The following is an 18,793-nucleotide window of genomic DNA, read 5'->3' as shown; positions in this document are numbered from 1 at the left end:
CAGAAGCAAACCTTTATAAACTACTGTGGCACAATAAGAAAATAAAGTAACCGCTAATGTTTCCTGCCTTATGGAACTTGTAACCGTTTCTGAGAAACAGCTTTCCTGAGTGAAAAAACAGCTCTGTAACAAGAACTGAAATAAAATAAATTTTCTAAGATTTTACCAGCAGTTATCTCTGTCAAACCCTCTCAGAAGTGACCTCTAGAGTCTCATGTCTAACTGTCCGAAGCAATAATTTCAAACTAGGAAAAGGTTTGACACATCCAACATCTGTTTTCATTTGATGAACTTTCTCTTGAATCTGATATAAACCAAATGTAACCTCAAAAAAAAAAAAAAAAAAAAAAAGAATTACACAACATTTAACCTTTGACTGGTAGTGAATAACAGAGATGATGTTTATTTTCATTCCCAAGAGTGTACCACTCTGCCATACCATAGCTGCACTCTGATTTTAAAGGGGAAGGTGAGAAATTTTTAAGTACATTTAGCTTAAACTACTGATATAACAAATAAGACGTATTTATATAAGGAAGTATGTTAAGATTTACATGAAAAGTGAGTGAAAACTCCTCTCCAATCATAGATATATGGCAGATATATTGTTCAACATGTAATATTACGTCAGCAGCTATAGAGTGCACTGCTAACTATCAGGAATGATCATAAATCCGTACTCTACTTGCTCAGTGAATAACTCACACACAAATGCTATAAAATAATATTTATTACTACATACTCTCAACAAATAAGCACAGTATGAATGTAATTCAAAACAACAGGGCCCGTATTCACATTTTATCTTCAACCTCAAATTACTTTTTGATGTCTTAGCTTGGTTGTCCCTCTATAAAGATCCTCGCAAGGCTGCTCAGACCCTCCAGTACAGATGCTTTCAGCTGTAGCTAAAAGCAGGGTAGAGATGGTATAAATAGATGCAATGAGCTAATGAGTCTCACACTGCATGACCAGCTGATTTTACAGATGATGCAAAATCTCAAGAATATATTTCGTCCGAACATTAATGCATTACACAGAAACCCTGTCCATTTAAAAATGCTTCAGTGTCTTGAAACATGTCCGGCTGTTTAGGAAAAATTGGTTTTAATTTAGCTTACTAAACAGAATATGTGACATCATATCTTGGTCACGATGGTCAAATGGATTTGTCTTGTTCATGTATCATCAGTTCTCGCTGTCACCACTGCCAGTACTAAAAACTTTGATTCATTTAGGTTTAAAGTTTGCTTACATTAATTTGTAGCATGCAGGTTTTCCCAAATGATGACACTATGAATACACAATGAACGTATTCTCTCTGACAGACTGGAGACTTGCTCTCAGGCACAAACTACCGTTTCTCCTTATATTTTCCTGCTGTGCTGGCGTCACAAGATTTGTCTCAGTTATGTGACTACTTATTGCTCGCAGCTACTTCCAGCTGCAGACGTCACCCCACATACTTCATTTCTCATCATGACAATCCTATAACCTGCATCACTCATTCACAGATTATGTCGATTAACTACATTAAATCAAATTAGATATCCTCATTTTTACCTGGATTTATCTGGTTCCTATATTGAATTGAAAGACCTCACATTTCTATATCCTTTCTATGATTTTTATGTAGTTAAAGAAACGTAATCTCTGCAAAAAACATTCAGTTCCTAAAAACATCCAGCTGTACAAAATTTCTTCTTCCTTAAATCCGTCCATCATAGAAAATGTATTCCTTCGGCTGCTCTTAGAGGTAATTTCGAGCCACAGGAACCATCTCTGTAACATGACCACTCATTGATGGAGATGAAATATTTGGAAATAATAAATGGACACACATGTTGATGCTGAAGATTAAACAACGTCACGTGTTTTGTGATATTTTCTTAGAAAAATAGAAGCTACATTGTAAGAGACAAGTGAATACTTTATACACAGTGGAGACCACTTACAACAGTAAGAGCACTGCAATAATAATAACACTAATAATGACCTCTTCTGTGTGGCATGATGGGAATCATCTGGTGTTTGTCAGTGTTCATGGACAACAGCTGCCCTCCACATGACTTAACGCATTTCCAGATAAAAGAGTTCTGATGTTTGACTCTCCTCATGACTGTAAGACGCACATTGGGGCCCATTTTACTCGGATATGATGTCATCAGGGCACATGGGTGTTGAGCAGTGACAGCATGTGCTTGATTGTCTCATAATCAGCTACTGATGCCGTACTTGAAGAGGCACACTCGTGTATTTTTTAATAGAAAGTCCTTGCACCTTTGAGGCTTTTTGGAAAATAACTCAGGGTTACAGTTTCCCTCTAGCTTTCCCCGTGAGGTATTAAAGCTTCAACTGGTAGAACTAATCAGTGCTCTTATACATACATGAAGTACTTAGGCTAGATATATATATATATATGTAAGTCTAAAAATCTGCATGTAAATAATACTGTACATAAATTTACATGAGGCTTGAATAAACATGCTCTATAACTGGATTTACTATAATGGTCCACTGAGAGATTTTAGCCCTCTACACAAGCCTCAGTGTCGGAGTGTGAAAAGATTTATGTAGCCTTGGTTTTATCTTAGTTTTTGCACTTGGTGTTACAACCTGAACAGGTACAGTTCTGTTATTTCATTCATGAGTTTGAGTCAATCCTTTCATGTCAGAGTCTTCATTTCCGCTCTGAGTCCTGTAGAAGTGACTTCGACCTCGCTGCATTTCTCCCTCCTGACTTGGATCTGTTCGCTGGTCTGTTGGCAGTGACGACGCTGTTTCTCCGTAACGGGAGCAAATGGTAATATGGGTTTGGCAGAAGAGGTTGTGATTTGTGTTTGTGTCTGTGTGTGCGTGTGTGTGTGTGTGTGCGTTTATGAAGAGCTTGTGTATTTCTGACTCAAACGGGAGCTGGAGTGGTCTAATCCGTTCCCGTGGCAAGAGCCCTTCCACCGTCCTCCTGAACCTCGTTCGTCCAGGGGAGACGTTCTGTAGCACCAGCAGCACAGGCAAGACTACAAACCAAGAGCACACACACAGTTACTAAAAGCTTTTTGCTGACTGTAGTTTCTAACTATACCATATTTTTAGTGCCACTTTGTTCCTTCTCACCTGGAAGCAGTTTTTAAACTTCTGGCTGACAAAATAGAGGGCAATCGGGTTAATGCAGGAGTTTAGGGAGGCCATGTTGATCCCAATGTAATCCATCACTAACAGGAAGCTGGCAGGGAAAAGGGAAAAGTTTATAGTAAAGACTACAGGAAGTCACAGAACAATGGGGTGCCATGAAGTTTTCACTATATTTGTGTTGCTTACTGCATCTGCGTGCCTACCTAAGCAGTTCACAGCGGTTGGGGTCATTTTGGTCATAAATTGTTTTCTTCAAAATGCGGCTAAGATGAAGGGGCAGCCAGCAGAGAGCAAAAATCAACACCAGGCAGAACACCGTCTTCGCTACTTCCCTCCGCTGCACGCAGAAAGAAAGACAAATATTGTCACATGTGCCACAGAGTGCCTCCGAGTCTTACAGGTTATACGGTTACATGATTCTCAATGTGCGAGCGAGACTCTTGCTTAGATACCTGTTTCATGTGGTCGTTGAGGGCGATGCGCATGCCTTTTTTACGACTGAGCATCTCACAGGACATGAGAGTGTAGAAGATTCCTGTGCAGGCCAGTGGGAAGCAGAAATAGAAGCCAAACAGCCACCAATCTTTCACATCCTGGTAGAACTGGAGAAAAAAAAAAAAGATCCCATCATAAAAAGATCAAAAACACATTCATATGTAGACTAAATAATAGTGGAATACAGCCTTGAGTTTTCATTACACCAAATATGTTTTGCATTACTTACGGTGTAAATGATGTTATCCTGTAAAGTTGGAACAGATGTTTTGTGTATTTTCTGCAACTTTTGCCCCAAAATATTTGATCACTAGAAGTATTAGAAGTTAATCATAGATTTGTGCACAAACTACAGGATGGACAAAAACAACCAAGAGTCAAAAAGTATATATAATTTATTATATATAATCTTGTCTTATCTTATTAGGACAGTATTTTCATTTATAAATACATTTCTATTTATTTGGTAGTTACATGTTTAGTTGAGTGACTCTGGATTGAAAACAGAGAGATGTTGCACTGCCAGAGCTTGAAATTTGGTAGAAATTTGCTTAAATTGGGTTCAGACCTGTTTGTGTTGTCCTTGAGGAAAAGATTAGTTTTGGGTGAATTAAGGACATTTCCTGAGTTACGTCATCAGGTCAAAGTAGTGCACCAGCTAAAGCAAATTATGTCTTTGCTTATGACAGCAAGCTGAAATTACTATTCCCTTATTTTAAATGACAGATTATACATGAAAAGCAGTTTTGTGCTTTATTTCATCCATGCCCTGCAGTTCCCCTTCTTGTTTGAAATAAGTAGAGATCTCCACAGATTCGAAACGTCTTTGCAATTTCTTGCAATGCAGTTTTAAGAACGTGCCATGAATATTGTGAGAAACAGTCACATCCAGATGATTTGCATGCACTGTATATGTATTGTATTACATTTTATGGAATCACTAATTACTTGTTGGCAGTGCTTGAAAGGCAAAAAGAAATCTTGATTAAAGAAAAATTGTTGCAGCTCAGGCACATTGCTTTGAAGTAAACCATTCTGTTGACATTTGTACTGGAAAGTAACATCAGGTGCAGGGCTGAATAATCAAAAATCATAAAGTTCTTTCCTAACTTAGCCTTGATGGATAGATCCTAATCAGTGGGGAGGAGACTTTGACCATATGCCTGTGGGGAAATAACGTAGCGTGCAAGTTCTAGTTAACATTTTGAAATACATAAATAGTTACACATTGCCAAACTAAAGTTATTCTGATCATATTTTTATGATAGGAAGATAAAAAGAGTCCAGCTGTTTATAATGAAGTTAAAGTCATGCATTTTGTTGTCATACGCTCACATTTTTCTCGCCCTAAGTTTACAAAAAGTTTACAAACCCTGATTTTTACAGAGTAACTTAGCCATGCTCCTAATGTGGCTGTAGGAATTGTGATGTCAATCAGTCAGTCCACCACATTGAAATATCTACAATAATAATAATAATTATTATTGCCATGAAATTTTGTGCAGATATTCATGTTTCTCACAGGATAAAGCCTACGGGCTTTGGTGATCCCTTGAATTTAATCTATAGCACCATCACCAGGTCACAATTTTATTTGTCCATTACTTTGACTTATAACCAAACACCAACTATAATCACATTCCTCAGCTGTACTTTGTGTTTAGTGCTGTTTATTAAATGGTAGCTTGCTAACAGTGCAATGTTGTATAGCCGCAGAGAGCTCAGACAAATAAATTTGGGACTTTGCACACAAATGATGAATTAGAAACCACAATTTAAATATAGTGAGTACTTGATTCTGTTACTACATTTTGTAGATAATACTATTTGTATAATAGTATTTGTATTTAAGCTTTTGAATGAGTCACTTTTACTTGTAACAGAGTATTTTTAAATTCTAATATTATTACTTATATTTAAGTACAGTAGCTGGATACTTCTTTCATCACTGCTAACATGTTCACATCTAATCAAGCGCCCCACCTTCATAAAGTTGGTTGTCTGTTCTGGATGCAGCAGACAGACGCGCAGCTTGTTGCCTCGGTACGGCATCTCCAACATGTCGAATGCCAACGCCTCAGGGACTGCCAGCACCACAGCTATCAGCCAGATCAGAGTCACTTCCACTGCTTTCCACAGAGGGATCCCCATCCCCTTCACCCTGCTCCATGACGTCACTGCATGGTAGCTACACATATGGCATACAAACACAGACAAAGCATATTAGCTGCTTTCAGGACTAATAATTGTCATGTGTGCAGAGCAGAAGTCACTTCTTACCGGTCGACACTCAGGGCACAGAGGCTGAGGACAGTAATTCCCACTGAAGCTTTCTGGATGAATGGTACCAACTTACAGATGTACACGCCGAACGGCCAGTCCTCAGCTATTAGCTGCAGAGAAAAATAATTGAGGCAGACAGAGAGGAGAGGCATCTGTAGTGAGAGAAATGTAAGAAGGGTCACCTGTGTAAACACGGTCAGACCTCTTTGAGGTTCATTTAGGGGTCTGTTCTTCAGTGTGTCTTCCATTGTTACTGCAGCAGCTGAAGCCAAAAACAACAAGAATGTGTTCCTCCTCACTGCAAAAGTCCTTCATCCATGAGGGATAAAATCAGTTCAGCACTGGGACGATGTCTTTAACAACAAAGTCTACAAATTTGATTTTTGGGAGGCTTGTTACACAAATCTACAATATTGTCTCTACTGTCTACTACTGTCACTCTACAGTACACTTGTGCTCTTACTGAGTTTCTTAGTTTGAATGATACCCTGTAAACTGGGTCTGCAGTCTATACTGAAAAAGGAAATCAACAAAACCACACAAAACACACTGAATGAGACAAACCGCAGCAATAAACTTGTAAATAAACCACGGCTAACCACAGGACGTGCCAAGAAATGCAAACGGCTCAGCCCTAACTGCGAAAGTGCAATGCAGGGGAATTACTCATGCTAAATTAGATACAGACCGTGGGATCGGTAATAAACTGCACTGATTTAAAGTTGTGTTTTTAATATATTGCATAGAATGAACTAAAATTTTATGTCATGTGCAAAAGCTGCATCTTAACATCTCATATTCAACAAAGACATTCATCTAATTGCTATAGGCTACAAAAAGCTAATAACTCACAAGTGATTTTACTTAACTCACTGTAATATTGTGTTAATGCTGTATTTCACAGTATGTAAATAAAATTTAAATCAAACCACAAAACAGTTATCAACACCCACAAGCACTAAAAGTTGTGTAACTGCAACAGTGAGTCTTCAGATTATACAGGCAGCTGGAATCAGGAGTAATATCCGCAGACTAACAACACAGGAAAAAGGTATGCAGGCATATGGCTATTTCCTCGAGGCAGTATGTACCTGTGTAAACTTTGTATTGAGATCACAAACATACCAAGGTACAAGATTAGTTTGTTCATTCTCAGCCAGCACTAGGACAGACACAAAGGATAAATGAGGTTACCTTAAACACATTGATGGGGATGGCGATGACAATATAAAGCAGGTCCCCCAGTGCCAGGCTGCCAATCAGGACATTTGGTCCATTCCTCATACACTTGTTCTTATATATGATCCTGAGCAGTGTTGAGTTGCCGATGATCCCCACCACAAAGATCAGGCAGGACACGATGGTGTTCACATACTTGAAGGCATGCTTGATCTCTGTTGGCTTTATGCACATAGGGGGGAAGGAGCCCCGCGGTCGGCCTGGCTGTGGGGGTGGCAGCGGGAGGGAAGTGTTGCTCTTGGAGGGATCTGAAGCTTCAGACCTGCTCAGGGAGTCACGGACAAACCGAGAGGCTCCAACCTCCACGACCACCAGGAGACACAGCAGAGCAATGGCCCTCATCCTCACACAGCAAGATGATTGCTCACTCAAAGGCACACAGCAGTCTAAAGTCACTCACTTGAAGGCACTCACACACACATATTCACACACTCTCACACATCCACACACAGGGCCTTGCTCCGGGCCTGGTACCGTGGGTCAGAGTCACAGCTTCTTTGACCTGTAGAGAAAGAAAAAGAACCATTATGTTGCATACAAACACAAAAACAGTCACATTTATATCTCACCACATACTGAACTGGTTGCCATGAAATTGTGTACAGATATTCATGGTCCCTGGAGGATAAACCCTAATGACTGTGATGATCCCCTGGTAAAGTAAAAAGTGTTAGCATTTAGGTGAAAGCAACACTCTACAGCCTCACAGAGCTGCCAGCGTGGCTGTGGACTTTTAGCCTTGTTCATTATAAAGTGGTGTTGTCAGTGTTACCATTATTCTTATGAGATAATGTGTGGTGACACCCAAAAACACCCAGGACAACTCTGTCTCCTATAAATTACATTTCTATGCAATTATAATACAAAAATGTATTATAAATATGTTTTCGTAGGGAAGGTAATTGTGACCAGATTATGTTTTCTATTAACACAATGGGGCTATATTTTGACAACAAATATGTTGATACTGAACATATCGGTAAAATGTTCACAGACAATGTAGTTGTTCTCTGCCAAAATATGTATGATGTCCTCTTGTAGTAACAACAGCATTATTAATTTTTTTAGGGTTGTGTTTAGGTACTCACAGTTATGGTTAAGGTTTAATTCATAAAAAGTTCTAAGTGACTTCAAAAACTACATTTTTCATTTTCGTTTAACAAAAATCACAGTCTTTTATCTTAACCACAGTACTTTTGTTGCCTGAACCTAACCACAGATGTGACTGTGGGTGATGATTACCCAAGTCATGTCCTCAGACTTTCCTTCTTGTTCCCACTCACCTGTCTGTCCCACCTACCCACACACTTCTTCTCATTTCCCCAATCGGCCCTGCAGTCACCTGTTCTCTGCCCACCTGCTCCTCATTCCAAAACAGCCGTGCATTATTTATTCCAGCCTTTTGTCCCTGGTCTTTATCAGATCATCTGCTTTTGTTCTCGGTAATGTTCCCTTGTGTTCCTCATGTGAAGATTCCTGTTGTTTGTTCCTGTTTGCTTGCCTGCGTGCCTTTCAACTCATCTGCCTGGTTATCCACCCATCTGCCTGTATGCATTGTTTTCTTTTTTAAAATATCATCACTGCATCATCACGTCTTTGTGTCCTCTGCCTGTGGCACTAGAACAGTTCAACAGATACCACAGACTCATAAACATAAAACACCACGATTCTGAGTCCCCCCAAAACTTCCTCTTTAGAGCAAACAAGTTAAAGGAGAGGCTGTTACTTGCTTTAAGAGAAGTAGGATCAGATGAAAAGTACAGTCCAGAGCTCATCCATAAGACATTATTTAGTATACTATGCAGGATTTTCAAAAATAAAGTGTATATACTCACACAAAAGTAATCCCACTCAATCATCACTTACTCTAGAAGTGTGACCCTTCCTTCTGCCTGTATTTTGTTTGTTTCGGTACGTTTCTAGGCAGCAACCTTTGGGCAGTGGGTATGCGGCCCCCAGCCAATAACAGTGAGTAGGGCGTAAGGACGGGACTAAAACCTACATAAAAGCATAGTGACCAGGCTATGCCGCTGTCTTTGTCTCTCCCCTCTGCTCTTTGTCTTGAATGTGTAAAGAGCTGCAGATCTGTGTGTCTGTTTGGCTGAGCTTCATTCTCCCAAAATATCGCAGTGTGGCATCTTGCTGCAGGGTTGTAAGGAGGTGTGGGCATGTTTATTTGTGCTTTAGAACGTAGCTGCCATGAAACAATCAGAGAGTACTCTCTAGCTCGCTCAACCACCGCCGCTCGCTCTCTCTCTCATTCACTGAGCCGGGAAAGAGGGGCCAATTCTGAATGGTGCCTTTATAAACAACAACTGATAAATCCTAGATAGTATAACTTAAGTGACCATATCAAGTATCAGCCCTATCTCAATGATCAGAGACTGACAGACTAAACGCTCATCAACAGGATGAATGAAGTGGCAAGTGTTGAATCAGAAAGACAATCCAGGCAAAGACAGAATGCAAACAGTAAAGTCCCAAGGCAAAGGAGCTACAGACAGACCGTTCAGCAGGGCCAGGGTGCAGCCAGTCAAGAGCAGTCCGCTGACATCATCAAGCTTAAGAGCATAAAGCATCTGTAGTCATCGTTTCAAGAGACTAAGAGCTTTTTGAAAGAGTCAAGCTGCTGAGGGAAAAAATAGCTGAAATAAGGAAAAGCATAACTATCTCTCAAGGGACCACATGCTGAGTAAGAATGAGAGAGGATGTAAAGCACGTCAGGAGTTGGGACCAGTTAGGCGACCAGTGTGAACACCTTCACTTCTCAATAGGCTGTAGAGGACAGAGGCTGGCCGGGAAATCTGACAGCATTAAGATGACCCAACTGTCACACCTCCAAAAATCGCTGGCTCCAAGCCAAGCTGAACCAGACTGCAAGGTGCATGGGCTCTTCTGTGATAGAATCAGGCAGCTGGAGGCAGAGTTGGAGAAAAGTGGGAAGGCTGAACAAACTGTGGGTTCCACCTGTGCCGGCCCCGTCTTGTAAGGTTGCCAAGCCGAGCTGAAGGCCCTTATTGAAAAGAAGTGCATAGTGGATTGTTTCTTTGAGGGAGTAGCAACACAAGCACCGTGGGATATGGGTTCATGGGTCATGAATATAAACAAAAGCTGGAGAAAGTTCTGGCTTCTACACATCTGGTTAGAGAGCACAGATGAAAACAGGACCCATGTTGGCAAAGCAGCAAACCAGACACCCATACCCTTTGTGAACTGGATAGAGCTTAAGCTCAAGCTGGAATCGAATAGGTTACTGCAGCCGGATCTACTTGTGTCGGTGCTTGTCTCTAATGAGCCAGGTACAGCAGAGCCACCGATCTGTGGCTACAGTGTGATCGAGCATCTGATGATGAATGGAATGAAGCAGCATCGAAAAGTTACACCTACTCTGGCAGGAGACGCTTTCTTCTTGACTGTAAAGAGGCAAATGTGTTGATCCATGTAGTGCAGAGATGTGACCAGAATGATGAGAAGGATGTGGTGAAAGTTGGAAAAATAAAGACAGTCCGGTAGTGTAGCGTGAGGACAGGTCTCCTGTCCGCAAAACAGGACGTCCTTCATCCCTGAAACTGTCATCTGCCTGCGGAAGAGAAGTTGGTCTAGGGTGGGTATTCCTGTCACAAATGACAGAAACCATGACATTACTATCACCCCTTGCAGACTGTTGGAACAGCTACAGCAAGTCAAGGTTGTTTCCCCAACAAAGGAAAACATGAGACTGTGGGAGACCTGAGGAAAATGCTAGGGTTCCTATCGTACTACCATCTCTACATCCCAAACTTTTTGTGCATTGCCAAACTACTGTACGGCTTGTTATCCACTGAGAAGACTCCCGGTAGTCGTGTCCAAGAGTCAAGTGCAAGTCGTAGCAGGGGGAAATACAAGAAGTTAGACTGCAGTCTTCTGTAATGCTACCACATTACACTGATGTGCTTGTGTTTCTGTATTTCCACAATGAAAGGAAGAACGTAAAGGGATTATTTTGAAGTTATGCAAGCCCGGATGTCCCTTATGTGCAACAATATAGGTAATTTCTAGGAGATGCAATTGACCAGAGAGTTGAATTTGTATAACAAATGAGCCTGATCCCACTCTTTGTCAGGCAACTTACATGTAAATGTTTAAAGGAGGCACACAGTTTAAGTATTGGTGCCACAGAGTTAATTCAAAGAGATCAAGCTTGATCCTGTTTCATGAGCAAACTGGCCCTGATTCAACATGTGAGAACATCCTGCATACCAGAAAAGCACTATAAAATAATGGAGAGGGAGTGAACAGAAAGAAAGGGGAGTAGTGAGAGAGCAGACAAATGGTGTAGCGATAACCGAGGTTAAAGGTTAGATGAGAAACAGCTCTTCTGTGTGTCCACTGTGTGTACATGTGTCTGTGCATGTGTGTGAGACAGAGAAATTTTCTTTGTCTCACAGAGGACTCTAGCTTGGCTCTGAGCCTCTCAATAGTCATGTGCACCCCCTCCAGAATGCCCTGGGGAATCTCTTGGGATAAATGGGCTGATTGACGAGGGCGGCAATATCACTAGACACACTATCAGGATGCACAATCAGTCACACACAACCACATACACACACAACCTCTCCATCTCTGAGCAGATGTGCAAACCTCTTGACACCATGGTTTGGGGAGGCTTGGGTTTGTGGATAAATGCTTGGTTTAACTTTTTAATCAAACACATCTAAGAATGTGCTAACATATACAAAAAAATATACAGACCGATTTACAGACCACATACAGTAGCTATAAACACACTTTCGCTTTTGCACACACACTCAAACACAACTGGCATTCTTGGCTTTGCTTGGCTCACAGAGGCTCATTCTCTTCACATGCACAAAGACACAAAATCACATGAACTCAAACTCATATCACAAGAAAGCAGTTTTTTATATATATATATATATGCATATATATGCATTTTTCCCCTCTGTCATCTGAAGAATGCCCTTGTGGTGTGTAATACGACAGCTCATTAGGCCATGTTAGAGAAGGATTGTCTGATCTAATTGGAAGGCTGCATTTTAATTGGGCTTATCCTTTTGATGTATAACAGATTTTATTTTAGAAACCATCTCTGACCTTTAGCTCTGTTGGCTCCAGATCTTAGAGAAGAGGAGGTGGAAAGTTGGCAAGCAGCAATGAGAAAGTGGAGGGGATACTAGCAGTGGTCAGAAAATGTGTATTTGAGTGGGAAGAGAAGGATGATGAGTATTTTAGGTGTGGGGAAAAAAACACAGAAATGCAGGAGAAAAGTGGCAATAAAAGAAGCCAAGATTGAGGTAAGTGACAGTTTGATCTACTGGAGCATTTGAAAGAACAATAGAAGGAAGAGGGAAAACACAGGAAAGGCAAAGTCAGAGGAGGAAAACAAGTGAGAGATGAGGTACAATGCCTGAGAGGATGGGAGTCATAAGAGTGACCTGAAGCTGGGAGAGAGGCTGTAAAAAAGACGGATAACTGGATGATGTTGATAGGGTCCAGACAGCTGACAGCTCCAAAGTGATAGTATGATTGGAAATTTCAGCAAATGTGTCTTTCTTTATTTTGGACATTTTGTGGAATAAACTTAAAGAATAAATACATGTTCATTGAAAAACTACATCTAATTTTGATCCTCTTTTGAAATGGCTTTTATTTTATAGTTAACGGTGTGTACCAGGCTTGATGATTAAATGATTAATATGTAGCCGAGGTGAGAACCTGCATTTTGCAAGATTTTAAAACCACGTTCCCATCACAGTCTCTTCAAACTGATTTGTTCATTAAATAAGTGCGAGTGCCTGGGTGAAAACGACAGTGTTTTTGGTGAAACTGTATCACACAGGTGTTGATTCAGTTCTGTGACTTTTTCTTGATCATGTAGTTTTTGGTGTTGTGTTGACATTGGGTGTTCCTGTTATTTTGTCCAGTTTGGAATAACAGGAACACTTTATACTCACAACAGGAATACTGCACAGCATGCAAGTAAAATCGCAAACACCCATGCCCAAACCACCACAATCTTGTTTTTTAAGAAGACAAAGATGGACGACTCAAAATAAAAAATTAAAAACTAAAAAAATACCAGCTTAGTTTCTGCTTGACTGCACCTAAATACACTAATGTGGGAGTTTAGCTTTATAGCCTCATTATAAGTTCTTTCCCAAAGTGTAAAACATAGTTTTTTCTGCCAGTCCACTGGAGCTTAGTGCTCTCAGCTGTGAACAGATCCAATAAATCCTCTCCACAATGGGCAAAAAGCCATTTATTCTTTGATTTCAATATGTTATTGTGAGGGCACCAATATCCATAATGAGGCCAACCATAAGCTGCATATAGCTGTAGGTCATGAAATCATTAAAAGTGTTCCAACTGTGTGACTGGCATAGATAGACCAGCACTGACAGACTGCAGGAACCCGAGCTGCAACACAAGCAAGCCTTCTATTTTCATCTGTATAACTGCACGGAAACAAAAATGTCATGGTGTGAGAGCATCTCTGAGGCATGCCAGTCATAAATAGGTTATAAACCAATCAACAAGTCCAGAACAAAGACTGGCTGAGTTTTAGAGGCGGTAAATGTGAAATTTTATGCTGCGTGAAAAAAACAACAAAACACATTTGACATGCGAAGTTGTCATTCTGCAATTACTGAAAACGTGACATGACCCAAACTTTTTCATTTAGCCTTTCTTAGATAGATAGATAGATAGATAGATAGATAGATAGATAGATAGATAGATAGATAGATAGATAGATACTTTAATCATACAAAATAAAAGTTCATCTCCATTGCGCCAGTATTACAATTCAGAAGTCATTTATCAAGAGGCGCAGTAAGAGAAGTGGTTGAGGTTACTTCTGCAAAAAGTGCGCTAAGTCAAACCACACCATTACAACCTGCAGTTAAACTCGCAGTTCATTAAAAATAAACTGGCTGACGTTATAAATTTAAACTTCATCTTGACCGGACTCACCGCGGTGTGTTGGTGTGGTCAACGCCCAAGTTTTCCGGTAGTATTCCAGCACAGTTCCGCTAATTGACCTGATGCTTTTTGAATTATTACGACTTGCTCCGTGAGTCCCAGCAGTGAAAGTTCACGGTGTGTCCAGTGTCCGGTCGTGCGTCAGATCCCTCCGCTCCCGGCTCCGGCTGCGCTCTGGCGCACCGCAGACGACGCTGGGGTTTTATAGACACAAGCCGGGAGGCTGCAGAAACAACCAATCACATCCCAGATCCGAGCATCCTTCCCTCTCTGCTATCGGGACGCAACTCAAATGCACTCATGAACTTTATTATATTTTTCTTGGAAAACACTTCTCCGTTTCCCAGCTTTCGTAATAGATATGCTGCTTGTTTGGTTATCCTGCCGATAACGGTGACATTCTGGAGGTAGAGAGAGAGGGGATGAAAGGGGACGTGTCCTCGCTGAAGGGCTGTAAAACTTAAATAAGAACAACTGTCATGGGAATGGTTCAGCCCCCAGGGTCCCTGCAGGCTCTTAGTTCAAAACACAAGATAGACACACTCTCTGACATGTTTCCTCCTGGATGTACACAGGCAATATCTCTGCTCAGGTATTTGTTGATTTTAAATCAGGTCTGTGTGATTTTACATTTTCACTGAGTTTTAGTTACTTTGCTGAAAAGAGTTTACCTCCAAAGCATGTGCTCATGATTGGTTCGTTAATGATGCTCTGAGCCAAGAGTGTAGTTAACGAACACTTGGATCCGCTACTCCAGTAAACCACTCGTTGTGGCGGGTTGATGTATCCTCTACTGCTGAAGGGACTGTTCTGCACATGAGCAGTTTTAACACAGGAAGTGTACACTTTGAATCCAGTAATCCAGCAATTGTACCTGTGCTGCAACTTTTGACAGCATTGTTGATGATGACTGAGCACAGTGGTGCTCACAATGACATTTGCCTTAAACTGTCACAATTATCTGTGGTTGTAAATGGCTCTTTCTTTTGTTTTTATTTTCAGTGTTGTCGCTACTGCTGGATTTTCTTTTTGCTATTTTCAGAGTGTTCCAAAGTTGCATCAGACTCGCTGTCAGACACATCTGTGTTGTTTGCTGACAGTTGTTTGCTTACGTGTGAGTGTGCACGCTGTGCACTTCAGATCACATCAGGTCTGTCGCAATCACCAAAAGGCATGAGTATAATAATACAAACACAAACATACTATAGAGGTCAAAAAGTCTTAAATAATTTGATAAACAAAATATACAATGATAATATAATAATAGAAAACAACTCGGTACATCAATCTGTCAGTGCCTGTGACACACTCATGCATGCATACACACACATGTGCAAACAAAGACACCAAACATGCCAAATAAGGAACAATCCCCCAAACATCACCATCACCACTGTCATTAACCCAGTAGGTACACACACACACACACACACGCACAGACACACACACACACACGCACACACACACACACACACACACACACACCAAACAAAGGCCCTTTCTGTGGAGTTTGTTTAATGACACCCATCCACTGCTCTATTTTGGGAGGCAACTATTCCTGGTGCATCATTACTGTCATTAGCACAGTCTCATATTATTAAACCATTAGCAGACATTATCACCATTACACACATAGCTATGCACATTATCTCTGTCCAACTCTTTGGTATTTCATTCCTCTGCACCTGTGTGTGTGTGTGTGTGTGTGTGTGTGTGTGTGTGTGTGTGTGAGAGAGAGACAGAGACGGAGGACTTGCTGTTGTCCCTTTTGCTCTGTAGTCTACATGGCCTTGACAGAAGGACACAGTTGGACTTTCCTGATATGTGGGGACTCTTCATCCACAATTCAATATGGACATGACAAAAAAAGAGAAAGGCTGACGACAACAGAAGAATCACGAGAGATGATCCCACTTCATGTCTTTCAACTGAGCTAAAGCTAGTTTCTATTGTCTATGCCTGTTAACCACATTGATATTATTGTAACCATGGCAACCAGGAAGTAGTTATTATAACCCAAATGACCACCTTTTCCTAAACTTAACAAAGTAGTTTTAGTGCCTAAACCTAACCAAGCCATTATGGTTATTATAGTAACCATTGCAACAAAGGTTGGTACACCACTCTTGGTACAGACCGCCTGTTTATTATCATAACGATGACAACGGAGGTCCAGTACGCCTGCCGCTGTAGGGGCCGCTGTTTCAGGAGACTCCTATGGGTTGTATCGGAGGGTTGAAAAGAACCACCATCATGTTGTTCAGGTTGGAGGACTGAAAAACAAGGCAGGGCTTCATCTTCTGTCTGATAACCAGAGGGAGCAACCTGACAAACATTTATAGGTTATGATGTTTCTGCCTGCACCCCACAGCTCCTGGAGCGAGTAGATGTTTTCCTCCTACATGTAAAGACTCACTGTTTCAAACCCCCACCCTCCCCTAACAGCTCTCAGTATTGTTAAATCTTTATGGGGATGTTAAAAATAAATATATTACCGGAATTTTTCTATTCATTTCTTCCTCAGTGACTTACCCATTAGAGCTATTTTAGCTGGGAACCACACAACTGCACAATTCATTCTACCTCTTCGTTGTCATGTCAACATTTTATGCCGTTCATTTAAAACAAGAAACGGTTTAAGTCACAAAAGGAATCTTTCTTGTTTATTCATCATCTGTTTACATCAGCTCAACTTACCGAACTCCTGAAAGCAACACTTTACTGTATCACAATGGCTGCACTATTATGCAAAATGGAAATATTGATTGTGTCTGATTTGATTGATTTTGTCCACCATTAAATGTTTTAACCCACAAAATCAGCCTCAGATTTTTGGCATTTTTGCATAATTTGGGGTTTTGACTAGAATGTAAAATAAAAATCTGTGGCTTTGAACAATACTGAGTCACATAACATTCATTTTTAACAACTGACCCACCGCTGGGTGCGTCAGAGTTCAAGTGGAAGACACGATTCATGTGTTGCAGCTATTTTTCGGTCAAACCAAATTACACAAAAGTGATAAAACACGAAGAGCCTTGAATGTTCAGACACAATAAGGTGATCTGGAACCAACTCAAATCAAATTAAAGCTTTCTCTTTGTGTCTATTAGATTAATATATGACTGCCATCATGTGAAAACCCTGCATCTCCAATTTTGCTTATTTTCATGTTTTCTTCACATAAAGGATTACAAGGTCATTCATGCATTGAAAAAAATCCTCTGAACTCTTAAGAGGCTTAAGAAAACCTTTTAAACCTGCCAGGAGAAGGTCAACAGACATTAAGCTAAAAAAGAGGACCGTTTTTTTCTAGGCTGAATCTGTAAAAAAGAAAATATGAAAACCTATAAATGAACAAATCTCTGCAAAGGATTCTGAAGTCCTTTAAAAGGTAAAGCTGGCCTGATGATGTGGATTATGGGAGAAAATTCAAGGAATCATTGACTGACAGACAGTTCAGATTGGGGGTGTCTCCTAATGTAGGTCAGTGATTTGTACCAAACCGGACAATAACCTTTGACATAAATCAGCTGAGGCTGAGCAGCACCAGCCGTGAATGTTTCCTACTGACTGAAACCAGTCTAAGGAGATGTTTCTTTTGGCTGCAAATGCTCGTGTTATTCTGCAACCTCTCAGAAACACGACCTGCAATGTGAACTTTTACACTGACAATGAGATTGTTTTGAAGCATTTCAAGCTAATTTTCGAGGTAGGTGGTATTGTATTTTAATTGTCTGGCTATAAATAACTTTGAGATGATGAGATGATTTTAACACATGTGGAAAGATGCATAGGTCAGGTTAAAACTCAAAGATTCATTTTACCAAGTGAGACCATCACTTTAATGGTACCAAACATGACCATCTGACAGTGGTTTAAGATTTTTCCTGCAGAACATTGCAACACACGCAGACACTATCACGGACACACACTTACTGTGATGCAACCTTGCAGCTGTCTGGAAGTTTTCTCTGTGCTTCTGACGTTCCATTGGACCAAAGCCTTGAAGTTATGCTGCGTGTACTGGATTTATGTTTGGATATAATTCTGCGTGTCTGATTCTCAAAGCTGTAAATATCCGCGCATATTAATACAGGTCATGCAGGAGGCTCTGCAGGCTTGAACTCACCCTGACATATTTGAGTACTTAAATTTTGGGGGAAAAAAAAAATGCACTAAGCAGGGTGAATTCATCCAACCCTAAGGAAACTATCTCTATGAAAGGGCAGAACCCTGCTCTTTGTCCACATTTTCTTCAACAACCATGCAAACAACCTGGCCAAGGCCAGCTTCATCTGACAGCTGCACTTAGTTTTGCTCTTCCTGTTTCGGCTCAGTTGCCGCAATCAATTCTCCCTGACAATAAGGGCATCAGGCACTGCCAGCTTCCTGAAATGGCTGGTATGCGCTCTTTTCACAGCAGTGGGTCTTCTTTCAAGGATTTCCTTGAAATCGGTGCTCTGCTGTGAGATGCTGCATCGTTACAACTCATCTCTCTGGACATAAATCAGTTTTATCTCTTAGCTTTGAAGACAAAGTTCCCTCATCCTTTCTCCCCAAGGTGGAATTCTGCGCTTCCTTTGTCTGTGTTGGGAAGTTGGCGTAGCTGATAACAGTCTCCTGTCTTGAAGTACACATCAGTAGTGAGGGGGAGCAGCCT

At 40.8% G+C, this 18,793-nt stretch overlaps 1 protein-coding gene across 1 annotated transcript; it reads right to left on the bottom strand.

The window, feature by feature from the left end:
* Positions 1 to 712: 712 nt before the first annotated feature.
* LOC139605923 (endothelin receptor type B-like) lies at positions 713 to 14,306 on the bottom strand. Its single transcript, XM_071457813.1, has 8 exons — positions 14,122 to 14,306; positions 7,105 to 7,651; positions 5,908 to 6,020; positions 5,611 to 5,815; positions 3,585 to 3,734; positions 3,336 to 3,469; positions 3,115 to 3,223; positions 713 to 3,017 (listed from the first exon to the last, which is right to left on the bottom strand). The coding sequence occupies exons 2-8, from the start codon at positions 7,489 to 7,491 to the stop codon at positions 2,877 to 2,879; spliced, it is 1,239 nt and encodes a 412-aa protein (XP_071313914.1). The 5' UTR covers positions 7,492 to 7,651; positions 14,122 to 14,306; the 3' UTR covers positions 713 to 2,876.
* Positions 14,307 to 18,793: the final 4,487 nt, after the last annotated feature.

This window comes from Trachinotus anak, unplaced genomic scaffold (assembly GCF_046630095.1).
Source record: "Trachinotus anak isolate AG129_WGS33_773 ecotype Australia unplaced genomic scaffold, CSIRO_AGI_Tana_v1 ptg000021l, whole genome shotgun sequence".
NCBI lineage: Eukaryota > Metazoa > Chordata > Actinopteri > Carangiformes > Carangidae > Trachinotus > Trachinotus anak.
The sequence above is the reverse complement of the archived record's forward strand: the minus strand, read 5'-3'. Positions and strand labels throughout refer to the sequence as shown.

Coding starts and splice junctions, on each gene's coding strand:
- LOC139605923 (XM_071457813.1), bottom strand. CDS start 7,491: ATGAGGGCCATTGCTCTGCTGTGTCTCCTGGTGGTCGTGGAGGTTGGA. Junction 6,021..7,104: donor TCCCCATCAATGTGTTTAAG/GTAACCTCATTT, acceptor TTTTCTCTGCAG/CTAATAGCTGAGGACTGGCC. Junction 3,735..5,610: donor AGACAACCAACTTTATGAAG/GTGGGGCGCTTG, acceptor TTTTTTCTCCAG/TTCTACCAGGATGTGAAAGA.